We start from the raw sequence: 12,203 nt of genomic DNA on the forward strand, positions 1-12,203 counted from the left end.
AGAAAAAAGAAAAAATGACATGAATGTTGAATTCTTTGGCAATAAGCCTTATAATTTTTAGCTATAGAAACATTCAAATACCGTCTGAGTGAAGGGTGGAAAAAAGTATAGTTTCAGGTTGCTGTCTGTGGAATGGTACTATTTTCTATGTCAGAATAGACTGATATCTTGGGTGTTCTTACTAACAATTTAATTTCTCTGTTTTCTCCACAGAGAGCCAGCAATTTAGAGAATAGTACCTATGACTTGTACACTATCCCCAAGGATGCCGACTCCCAGAATCCTGATGGTAGGCATTCCCTTTGTCTCTGCTCCTAGCTCTCCTCACCCAAACCATCACTCCTCCTCAAGTTTTTCACATTCCATCCCCAGGCCATGGCCGTATCATTCATGTCTGTTGGCAGGTGCCGCTGACAATTGCATCAGAGGCGACCATGGTGTGAAATATTCATGTTCCTCCTCCATTTTATTACTCCAGCTAGATATATATATTTTATAATTTGGTTATTAGAAACTCTCCATTTTCTCTTTCAGCACAGCATGTTATCCTGGTTTATTGTCAGATGATATGACTTTCACCCCGGTAGTTTCATTTATTTAAAAATGTGGTTCCAATCTTGCAGTGTCTCACCCTGGGACTAGGGATTTATGCTCTCCCATCCATATCCAGATCCGATTTGCTTCCTTTTGCATGTCAAAAAGATGAGGCTGTTAACAGCCCCACACCCACCAGGGATCCCAGGATCCAGCTGAGACCCCTGCCTACCTCTTCCATCACTACCATCTCCCTTGTTAATGTCCTCACTATTAGAACTTGCTGACAAAACATTCTCAGAATATATTTGAGTCTCACTTATATTCCTTTCAGTGCACCACCTCTAGTGGGTTTGTAGGTCAGAGGTTTATTTCTCAGTCCCCACCCTTACTAGCAAACTTTCATGATATTTTAGACCCCACCAATAGGTTGAGAAATATTTTGCTAGCTCTGTCCCTACTGTGGGTGACACTGTGTCATTACTGCTACTAATATGACTCACTCTCTTTTAAGTGTGACCATAGTTAGAAGAAAGAAAACCAATATGCTTTTGGTATCTATAAATCAAGTTTCTCCTGTAGATTAATCAGTCGAGCTATTTCTGACCAAATTTTGTCATTTGGTCCCTGCTTACCCATCCTCTTGCTTCTTTTCTCCATCTGTTTACAATTAATAGAGTCTAAAGTATCTTAGTTTTATTACCACTTTTATTTCCTCTTCTCCTTCTTTTGAGGGTGATAATAGTTGGTAAAGGAATAAAGGTGCAGCCCAATGATAGGAAGCATAGAGGAAGAGAAAGAGTAAAAGCTTGAATAGTGTAGTTCTCTGGCCCCTGGAAAATGGAAGTGTTGGTTGTGATAATAATTAATTTTTTAGATTGCGTGACACCCTGGTTGTCAGAGAAGTACAAAGCAAGGCTGACCGACACATTCTATCCAGTTTCCTGCTAATGCTAATAGATAAAAGAGTATTTCGTTGCATCTTTTTGTGTGTCACCTTTGAAGTTTCCCAGAGTGTGGAATGCCTAGTCAGAATTCTAATTAGCCAGTGAAATGTTTGGGAATTGAAAAACATTTTGTAACTTTCTTCCTGGTATTAAGAATGATTGATTGACATTTATGGAGCAACAGCTTGGTGCTAAATACTTCCCAGCATAGAGCTGTCTGTGAAGATTTAGTTGGGAGCGCTTTGCCCCACCCTGTTCTACTAGGGGGTCTGCATTTGCATGTTAAAAGCAGCAGAGCAGCTGTGTCCTGGAGAGGAGGCTCTGTCTCCACTCCAGCTTGTTAAGATAGCAGGTCCTAGACACTCACAGGCTGCTAACTATGTGCCGCAGCTTGGCCAGTGAGGCCCTGCTCGTTAGCTTGATGGAGTGTGCTGTCTCCCAAGATGGGCGGTCCTTCTGCCAGTATATAGTGTTGGCTGAAATGCAGTCACTTGGCCTAGAGAAAAGAGGCTTGGCAAGGGTGGAGGCTGGAGTTTGGAGGGGAACTGGTGAGGAAGAGTCACTGACAATAGCCTCAGGTTATGGCTGAATTAGTTAGGAAGCAGCTGAACTGGCAAAGCCAATATGGCAGCCAGTAAGACTGGCAGCTTCATGGCACCTGACTCTGTCACCTGCCAGTAGCTTACCACATGCTCCTGCCCTTTGGTTTTGTTCTTCTCAGCTCCTGAAGGGAAACGATCCTCAGGCCTGACAGCTGTTTGGGTTGCTCGAAATCGGTTTGCTGTCCTAGATCGGATGCATTCGGTGAGTTAAGACTAAAAGGGAAGTTAATTTGCGGAGTGTGACGACAGGGTCCTATGTATCGCAGAATAAAGAGCATTTTTTCCTTACTGTCTCCTGGGCGCTGTGATCCTCTTATATTGATTGGCTTTACCTCGATCTTTAGCCCTCCTCCAAACCCCTTGGGGAAAGAAGGCTTTAAAATCAATTTGATTGGGTCAATGATCACTGTGGCTCTGGGCTTAAGAACCAATATAAAATCACTCTTACAACATTGTAAAATGACTATAACTCAATAAAAAATGTTTAAAAAAATCACTCTGGACAACACAGGAGTCAAAGTACATCAAATTTGAAGTAGGTGGGGTAGATCCCCTTCCTTATCGTACTACCTCCATTGACTTAAAATGTAATGGATGCTAAAAAAGATAAGCAAAACTCTAAAGAAAATATTTAACGAAAGTTTAAGCCCCATAAACACTGTTTCCTCTCTCTTGTTGATTGAGGAATTCAGACTTCAGTTGGACTTCTCAGGGTATTTCAATTGAAAAAATAAAGAGCTGTCAAGACTGTTGGACAGGATCTTAGTTGGAGTGGTCTGCAGAGTGGTGATTGACCTGGACAGACAGGAAAAGAATACTTCGTTTATCAAAGCTCAGGAACATTGTGAGCTGTCATCATCTTACATACACATACTTCTCTTAACTCCACCTTTTATACTCATTTCAGCTTCTGATCAAGAATCTGAAGAATGAGATCACCAAAAAAGTACAGGTGCCCAACTGTGATGAGATCTTTTACGCTGGCACAGGCAACCTCCTGCTTCGAGACGCAGAATCCATCACACTCTTTGATGTACAGCAGAAGCGGTAACATGTCAGATGCCCTGATGCAGACAGGCAAATAGTGGGGGAGAGGGAACATCTTTAATGGGACCTTTTTTTTCCCCATGTGAGTTTGCTCTGTGGCTTGGCCGCTTCTTGTGCTGTAACTCCCAAGACTCTTTCTAGCCACTTTTTTCCTCTGTGATCACTCTCCATTCTGTACATATACACTAACACTACAACAAGGGGCTTGTCTATTTGTTTTTAGAGCATTTATCTGAGCAAAGAATGCTCTTAGGACTTAGAATGGTAGGGACACAGAAATGAATAACATAGTTCCTATACTTAAAGGAGCTTACAGTCCAGTGGGAAAGCAGACCTACCTAAATCCCAAATAATGCATGGGAATGAGGGGCAGGGAGAGGGAAGTATACAGCGTGAGCCAAAATGCTTAAGTCATTGAACTGTGATACAGAAAATATTTATTTGGTATTATTTTAAGAAATTGGGTTTTACATTAATTTGGAGATGAAAAGGAGGTAGGTCATAACCTGGGACGGGGAATCAGATCCACCCTCATTTGCCCTTCTCTCTCTATCCCAGGACTCTGGCTTCTGTGAAGATTTCCAAGGTGAAATATGTTATCTGGTCAGCAGACATGTCCCACGTAGCACTACTGGCCAAACATGGTAAGTCTTTATTATATCCACCCTGATTTAGAGACCAGCCCCTCCCTCCCCATCCCTGCCAGTCTACTTCACTCACCCTGTCCAGCAGAGCACTCATGTCCTTTGCCTCTTACAGCCATTGTGATCTGTAACCGCAAACTGGAGGCACTATGTAACATTCATGAGAACATTCGTGTCAAGAGTGGGGCCTGGGATGAGAGTGGGGTATTTATCTATACCACAAGCAACCACATCAAATATGCTGTCACCACTGGGTAAGTTAATTATCTGAGATACAGAATGAGAGACGGTGGCTTCTTGAAATCACTGTCCTGTCTCAGGAGATAGAACTGAAGTCCTCCTTGAACTGTCTTCATGGAAAAACTTTGTATGGCATGTATGTGCTAGGGGCATCAGAACATTCTTTTTTCAGCTCCTTTAAAATTGTGCAATATGACACAAATACAGAAATTTACATAGATTATAAATATATGGAATCGCAAATAGTTGTATAGTGAGCATCTGTGTAACTGCCACCGAAGTCAAGAAATAGAACAGTTCTGACACCCCAGAAGTCCTTTGCCATGTGGTCCCTGTTGATTACAACTCCCCTCTCTTCCCCACCCAAAGATAACATTCATTTCTTCCTTGCTTTTCTTTGCAATTTTACCACCCAGTGTGTCTTAAAATAATGATTTAATTTTTCCTGGTTTTGAACTTCATATAAGTTAAATCATGCTGAATATATTATTTCATATTTTGCTTATTTTGCTCTGTATATTGTTTGTAAGATTCATCCATGTTTGTTTATTTTCATTGTTGTATAATACTATATTATAAGAATATACCACAGTTTATCAGTTCTATTCTAGAGATAGTTGGGTGGTTTCTAGGTTTTGGCTATTATGAACAATGTTCTTTTAAACTTTCTTTTTACGTGTATTCTGGTCCATATGCACATACTTTTCTCTGGGTGTCTACCCAGAGCAGAATTGCTGGATCATAAAGCTTGCTTATCTTCACATTTGCTAGATAATGTGAAAAACTGCTTTTCAGAGTGGTTTTACCAATTTGCATGCCCATCAGCATTGTATGAAAGTTTCCTTGCTTGTCATCCTGGCCCAAACTTGCTTTTATCACTTATTTTTATCTGGTGGGTATGGCTGTATCTCATTGTAATTTTACTTTGCTATTCTGTGATTCCTGGTGAGACTGGATGACTTTTTATTTAGCCTCCCATCAGGACTTCCTCTTCTATGAATTCTATTCAAGTCTTTTATCTGTTTTTTTAATGAGTTATCTTTGTTCTTTCGTAGTTCTTTATATATTTGAATATCAGTCTTTTGTCAGGGCTGTGTGTTGCAAGTATTAATATTTCCTCTCATTCTATAGTATTTTTTGAGTCTCTTTTGATATCCTTTAATGAACAGAAGTTCTTAATTTAATATAGTTGAATTTATGAATCTTATCCTTTATAGATATCAGGTTTTATGTCCTATTTAAGAAACCTTTATTGACTCCAAGATCATAAAGAGATTCTTTTATATTCTCTTACAGTTTTGCCTTTATCTCAGCCTATAATCTACTTGAATTTGATTTTTGTGTGTGGTGTGAGATATAGTAGGCTCAGTTTCACTTTTGCCATTAGGACACTGGAATAGTTGTCCCAACATCAATTTGTTGTTTAAAAAACCAGCCTTTCCCCATGTTCTGCAGAGCCATCTTGTCATATATAAGTCATGTTTACAAAAATGCGAGGATCTGTTTTCTGTAGTCTTTTGTCCGTCTCCAATCTAATTCTACACTGTCTTAAGTACTATAGTTTTGTAAGTCTTTACCTCTGGTAAAGCAAGTTCACAAATCCTTCCCTCTTTGTTTCATTATTATCTTTTCAAGTTGTTAGGCTATTTTCAAACTAATTTTGCCTTAAGGCAGATTTTCAAATAATTTTTTGCCTTAAAAAAGTATAAATTTTAGAATCAGCTTGTGAGATTCCACGCAAAATTAAAAAAAAACAAAACAAAACCCTATTGTGATTTCAGTTGGGATTGCATTGAATCTATCTGTGATTTTGGGCGTAATCATCATTTTTGCAATATTAAATTTCCTAATTTGTGAACATGGTATAGTAGCTTTTCATTTTTTTTAGGTCTTTTGAAACATCTTTCAATAAAGTTTTATAATTTCCTCCATAGAGATCTTGCATTTTCTTTGGTTAGATTTATTCTTAGACATTTGATAATCGTTTTTAATGCTATTTATAAATGGATAGTATCTATTTAAACATTTAAGTTTCTAATTTTTGCTGTTATTTAGAAATACAGTTAAGTTTTTAAATGATCTTATTTCACAGACCTGCTAGACTTATTATTAATTCTATTAATTTATTTGGATTTTCTTTACAAATACTCATAGCATCTGTGGCTAATGACAGTTCTGTTTCTTTTTTCCAGCACTTACATTTTTATATAGTTTTCTTGTCTTAGTGCGCTGACCAGGATTTCCAGCACAATGTTAAATAAACATGGTGATAGCAAACTTTCTTGTCTTATTTCCAATTCACAGGGTGACCTTTCAGTAAGCTTGCTGTAGCTTTTTTTATAGATACCCTTTATCTATTGAATTTCTTTGCTATGTCTCAAATGAATTTTGAATTTTATTAAACACCTTTTCTGCATATCTTGAGATAGTTATGCAATTTTCCTCCTTTTGTTGCTTAGTGTAGTGAATTAAATTGATTCTTTTTTAAAATGTTAGACCAACATTGTGTTCCTGATACAGATCTAACTTGATCATGATGTTTCAGCCTTTTCAAATATTGCCACTTTCAGTTTGCTAATATTTTGTTTAGGATTTTTCTTTCTGGCCTTGTCAGGTTTTGGTATTGAAGTTGTGCTTATTTTATAAAATAAGCAAAATTATATACTTTCTTCTGTTCTCTCAGTGAGTTTACATAAGATTAAAATTAATTCTTTGAATTAGGTTGAATTTGCCAGTGGAGTCATCCAGGCCTGAGGCTTTCTTTGTAGGATTTGAAAATCTGATTTGGTTAATTTTATGTGACAATTATAGGACTATAGGGGTTTTCTATTTCTTTTTAGTCAAGTTTAGTAAATTTTACTTTTCTGGGAATTTGGTCATTTTAAAAAAGTTTATGCATATCCTCATTCTGTAAAATCTGCAGTGATATACCTACTTTCTCATTCCTGTTATTGCCATTTTCTCTTTTTTCCCTTAATTAGCCTCATGAGGGGTTTATCAGCTTTTTCCTTTATTGAACTTCTCTGTTGTATTTTTGTTTCCTATTTCTTAATTTCTACTACTGGCTTTATTATTTCCTTCTAAGTACATTCTTTGTTTTAACTTTTAAAAGAATAATACAATTTTTGAGATGGATGCTTGTTAGTTTTTAGACTTTCTCAATATTATTCACACAGAGTTCATTAATTTTCAGTACTTCTAATATAGTATATGCACTTAATGCTAAAAATTATCCATCGAGTGTTGTGTTAGCTATACCCATAAGTTTTAATTTGTAAACTTTTCGTTTTCATTCAGCTTAAAATATATGCTTTGCATTATTTTTTTGTGTGCCAGAAGTCTCCACATCTTCCTCTCTTCTACTTCACTTATAGCTTAGAAGGAAGGATTTAACTGTTCATAGAGGCCTAGTGATTATATATCAGAACTTAAGATTTAACTTTTAGATCTGGTTCTGATAGCTATATTTGTTGGAGCCTAGAAAGATCATACCGTCTGCCCCATCTTTTCCTGCTTCATACAAGAGAATAAAATAAGTGAATCTGGCATTTAATTCTGCTCTTTTTTGAATCACTTCCCACCTACAGTACTGTTCAAAAGCCACTTGACAAAAGGGTAATGAGAAAATAAAAGGCTGTGTCCTAGGCTTGTTTCATTTCTTTACAGGCTGAATTCCAGCTCCTACCACTTGCTGAAAGTTGTGCTCTCTCTTATTCTTAGAGACTACGGGATCATCCGAACCCTGGATTTACCCATCTATGTCACACGGGTGAAAGGCAACAATGTATATTGCCTAGACAGGGAGTGCCGCCCTCGGGTGCTCACCATTGATCCCACAGAATTCAAGTTCAAGTTGGCCCTGATCAACAGAAAATACGATGAGGTATGAAATGAAGAAGCATACTAGTAGTACTGAAAGGGGTAGCGCTCCTTTTTTCCTGTAAGTGATCTCTGTTTCCTGCCCTACTTCACCCCGAATGTCTAGGTACTACACATGGTGAGGAATGCCAAACTAGTAGGCCAGTCTATCATTGCTTATCTCCAGAAGAAGGGATATCCTGAAGTGGCACTGCATTTTGTCAAGGATGAGAAAACTCGCTTTAGTCTGGCACTGGAGTGTGGAAACATTGAGGTAAGAAAAATATGGTCTTAAGCCCCATATCATTGTAGAGAAGGTGAGAGGGTTAGGGTGGCACTGGGAAGACATTGTTCTAGGCTTGCTTCTTCAGCCAGTATAATGGGATTTAGGATCTTTTTAGTTGTTAGATTGAGCCATCTTCCTGTTGGTATTTGCCTGACTCTATTGTTTCCTGTCTCTGCCTCCCCCACAGCATTTTCACTGTTGTTGTCATTCTGAGTCTGAATTCAGTAACTTTTAGAACAGAAGCAAGATAGCATGGAATTTGAAAGATCTCATTATTTCCTTGACATTTGACTTGCTGACTGGCTGCTTAGTTGAAGGATACTTATGTAATGTTAAGGCCTAGAGTCTACAGGCATTATTTTTAAATGGAAAGAGGGCTTAGGAAAATTGACTTTCCAGTTCTGGACTTCTTTATTTTTTATTACTTCAAGGAGTTCCTGTGGCTCTTCAAACCTGGCAATAAGGTAGCTAAGCAAGAATTGGCCCTACAGAATCAGCAACTGCTGGAAGATGATTTTGTTGTAAAAGTAAATTTCTGAGGAGAAGAATAATGTGATGTAATTCTTCTATCCATGGATCCAAAAGGATCCTATTTGTTAATGAAATTTTCAATAGAATTAGACTGAAAGCAAAGCTCGGAGGATTAAAAGTATCTAGAGTTCCTTGGGAGATAAATTTAGAGATAGTTATTTTATCTGTAGTCCCTGGTTTTGAGTCATGGTAACCTCCAGCTTGTTAACTCTGACCCTGGGGATTCTTTAGATTGCTCTGGAAGCAGCCAAAGCACTGGATGACAAAAACTGCTGGGAAAAGTTGGGAGAAGTGGCTCTGCTACAGGGGAACCACCAGATTGTGGAAATGTGTTATCAGCGCACCAAAAACTTTGACAAACTTTCCTTCTTATACCTAATCACTGGCAACCTAGAGAAACTTCGCAAGATGATGAAGATTGGTGAGACCCCAGAAACTGAGGGTGGGAAGAGGGGTTCTTGGGGGAAGGAAGAAGGCAAACAGAGGCAAGAGAGAACTTAAGAGAGAAGACCTAACTTGGGGTCTCTTGTTGACTTGGTGCAGCTGAGATCCGAAAGGACATGAGTGGCCATTATCAGAATGCCCTATACCTGGGAGACGTGTCAGAGCGGGTGCGGATCCTGAAGAACTGTGGGCAGAGTGAGTATCCAGCATTCAACAACTCTCTGGGGCCTTAGGAAGCATTTTCTCTTTGTGGTGAGTTATTCATGAATAGTGGTGTGGGATTTCCCTTTGTTGCACATTTTTTCAGAAGAGATAGCATACTCCTGCCATGTGCAGAAGACTTTCTTCAAAGCCAAATAGAGGAAATACAGTCTCATTATGCACTCTTAGGAAAACAGTCAGTCTCATGGGGGAAATAGGTTTTAAAATGTCATAGAGCAGATACCTGGTAAGTGTAATTGGTTGGATGCCATTAGAATTTTATTCTTTTACTTCAGGTGTGGAGGTTTCACTCATTTACTTATTCATTTTATATTTAAGGGATATTTTTTGAGAACCCACCATATACTGAGCATTACAGTAGCACTTGAGATACGTTAGGGAATAAGAAAGGTGAAAGATGTGGTTTGGACCCAGTGCTAGCAGGTAAGGGGTGAGCAGTGGTCAGATTTGGCTTTTTTTTTAAAGGTTGAAACAACATAACTTGTGGAAGGACTGGATAGGGGATGTGAAAGAGAGGAGTCAGGGATGATTCCAAGGTTCTTGTTAACACTAGTGGTATAGATCTTAAGGATAAGCAACTGACTTCGTTATTTATTACTGTATAACAAATGACCCCAAAACTTAATAGTTTAAAACAACAAACATTGATTATCTCAGTTTGTGGCATGACTTAGCTGGGTCCCTCTGGCTCAGTGTCTCTCATGAGGCTGCAATCAGGGTGTTGGCCAAGGCTGGCTGCAGACATCTCAAGGCTCAGGCGGGGAAGGATCTACTCCCATGTTCAGTATGTAGCGATGGGGAGTCCTCGAGTCCTCACTGGCTATTAGTTTTCTGCCAGGTAGGCTTTTCCATAAGGCCAGTTCACAGTATGGCAGTTGGTTTCCCTTAGGGCAAGTGAGGGTACCCAAGGTGGATGCCACAGTCTTTATATCATAATCTCTGAAGTACCATCCTGTCACTTCTCCCACATACTGTTCATTAGAAGCGAGTCAGTAAGTCCAGCCCACACTTAAGGGAAGGGGATCATGCAAGTACTTGACTACTAGGAGGCAGGACGTCTTGGAGCTTCCTGTCACAGCAGTATTCACTTGGAAACACACCTATACCAAAAAGCTGTTTTCTCCACAGAGTCACTGGCATATCTCACAGCTGCTACCCATGGCTTAGATGAGGAAGCTGAGAGCCTGAAGGAGACATTTGACCCAGAGAAGGAGACAGTGAGTATTTACATAAGTGTCTATGATAACAGGATTAACTCTAAGATCTTGGAATGATTTAAACCTATTTAAATGTCACTCTCCCACAAGTTACTGAGAGAGGCAGAGAAATAAATGAGATCAAAGGAGGCTCCATAACCTTCCCTACATGATTCCTGAGAGCTGTTTGCTTTTAACCTTCTACCTTTCAGATCCCAGACATTGATCCTAATGCCAAGCTGCTTCAGCCGCCTGCACCTATCATGCCATTGGATACCAACTGGCCCTTATTGACTGTGTCCAAAGGGTTCTTTGAAGGCTCTATGGCCAGCAAGGGTAAGTGTCCACTTCTCCCATAGCGTTTTGTTGAGTGCTTGTTTAGTGAGGAACTGTCCTAGAGAGTACTGGTAGCTCTTCTGTCTTTTTGGTCTGTTCTTTTTTCTGTGTAAATCCTCATGGAGCACTGAAATGCCAGTCAGAGTTAAGGGTACAGTCTTTTAAAAATTAAATGAAAGCATTGTGAGATCATTAAAATTTGGAAATGGTTGGGGAGGGAGGAATGTCTCTTAGTCCATGCCTCTAACAACCACTGTTTACATTTTGGTGTATTTGCTTAGGTTTTACCATACATGTAGTCATGCTGTCCATTCTGTACTTTATCATTCATGACACACAATCTTAAGATACAAACTCAGCTACCTCAAATACTGGCTACCACACCCACCCTTGTCCTCCTCCTGACTTTTTAGGTATGTTTACTAGTTCATTTCTCCCTACTAAAAGCCTTAATAGACCCTTGAGCATTTTGTGCCCAGCCTTGCTTTTTCCTCCATCTCTTCTCATTTAGCCTTTGTCTTCATGTCCTGTGTACACTGAAGTGGTGGTAACTTAGCAAAGATCTCAGCAAGAAATTGTAAGAGTTAGCACCAAGGCTGGTTAGTAAAAAATTGCTGAAGAGGAAGTTTTTGGTAGCAGGAAGGCCAGTTGTTTCCATCTCTCTTCTGTTCCCTCTCTTGGTGAAATGCTACTGCAAGTTAGCATAACATATAAACCATAAAAATGAATAATAAACCAAAGGTGTAAGTGGACAGAACCTTGGGACCTGTTTTTGTAAGGGTGCAGCTTGCCTGCAGAGGAGGCCATAGCTCAGACTTAGCAGCTATACCAGCTCCTTTCTGTTCCTTCCCTCTGTAGGGAAGGGAGGAGCACTGGCTGCTGACATTGACATTGACACTGTTGGTACTGAGGGCTGGGGAGAGGATGCGGAGCTGCAGCTGGATGAAGGTATGAATGCTGTTCTTGGACTGTTCTGGGTAGATGGGCTCCCTGGATTGGGACTGGGTTGTGGGGCAGTTCTGCAGGGTTCTGGACCATGAGGCCAACAAGGATCCCAGCATTTTGCTTTCTTTGGCTAAAATTGTGTCACTTCACAAATCTATTTTGAGCCTGGATTTTCCCTACAGATGGATTTGTGGAAGCTACAGAAGGTTTGGGGGATGATGCTCTTGGCAAGGGACAAGAAGAAGGAGGTGGCTGGGATGTGGAAGAAGATCTGGAGCTCCCTCCTGAGCTGGTATTTGGAATTCTCACCCTTGAAGGGTTCTCTCCATTTCTCCTTGTGGAAGCCAGGGGCCTTATGGCCTCCCCAACCC

General features: G+C 39.6%; 1 protein-coding gene across 2 annotated transcripts in view; it reads left to right on the forward strand.

Moving 5' to 3' along the window:
- COPA (COPI coat complex subunit alpha) overlaps window positions 1–12,203 on the forward strand; it is a 38,475-nt gene that overhangs the window by 22,040 nt on the left and 4,232 nt on the right. Inside the window, exons 13-25 of one of the 2 annotated variants that reach the window (XM_006215652.4) lie at window positions 214–289; window positions 2,203–2,285; window positions 2,991–3,130; window positions 3,689–3,774; window positions 3,863–4,028; window positions 7,735–7,897; window positions 8,000–8,146; window positions 8,921–9,110; window positions 9,233–9,328; window positions 10,484–10,572; window positions 10,764–10,887; window positions 11,746–11,835; window positions 12,015–12,124. In XM_006215652.4, the coding sequence (XP_006215714.1) occupies window positions 214–289; window positions 2,203–2,285; window positions 2,991–3,130; window positions 3,689–3,774; window positions 3,863–4,028; window positions 7,735–7,897; window positions 8,000–8,146; window positions 8,921–9,110; window positions 9,233–9,328; window positions 10,484–10,572; window positions 10,764–10,887; window positions 11,746–11,835; window positions 12,015–12,124 (1,560 nt within the window). The remainder of the gene's footprint in view (window positions 1–213; window positions 290–2,202; window positions 2,286–2,990; window positions 3,131–3,688; window positions 3,775–3,862; window positions 4,029–7,734; window positions 7,898–7,999; window positions 8,147–8,920; window positions 9,111–9,232; window positions 9,329–10,483; window positions 10,573–10,763; window positions 10,888–11,745; window positions 11,836–12,014; window positions 12,125–12,203) is intronic. The other variant, XM_006215653.4, reaches the window with a different exon arrangement.

This window comes from Vicugna pacos, chromosome 21 (assembly GCF_048564905.1).
Source record: "Vicugna pacos chromosome 21, VicPac4, whole genome shotgun sequence".
In the NCBI taxonomy this organism is placed as follows: Eukaryota; Metazoa; Chordata; class Mammalia; order Artiodactyla; family Camelidae; genus Vicugna; species Vicugna pacos.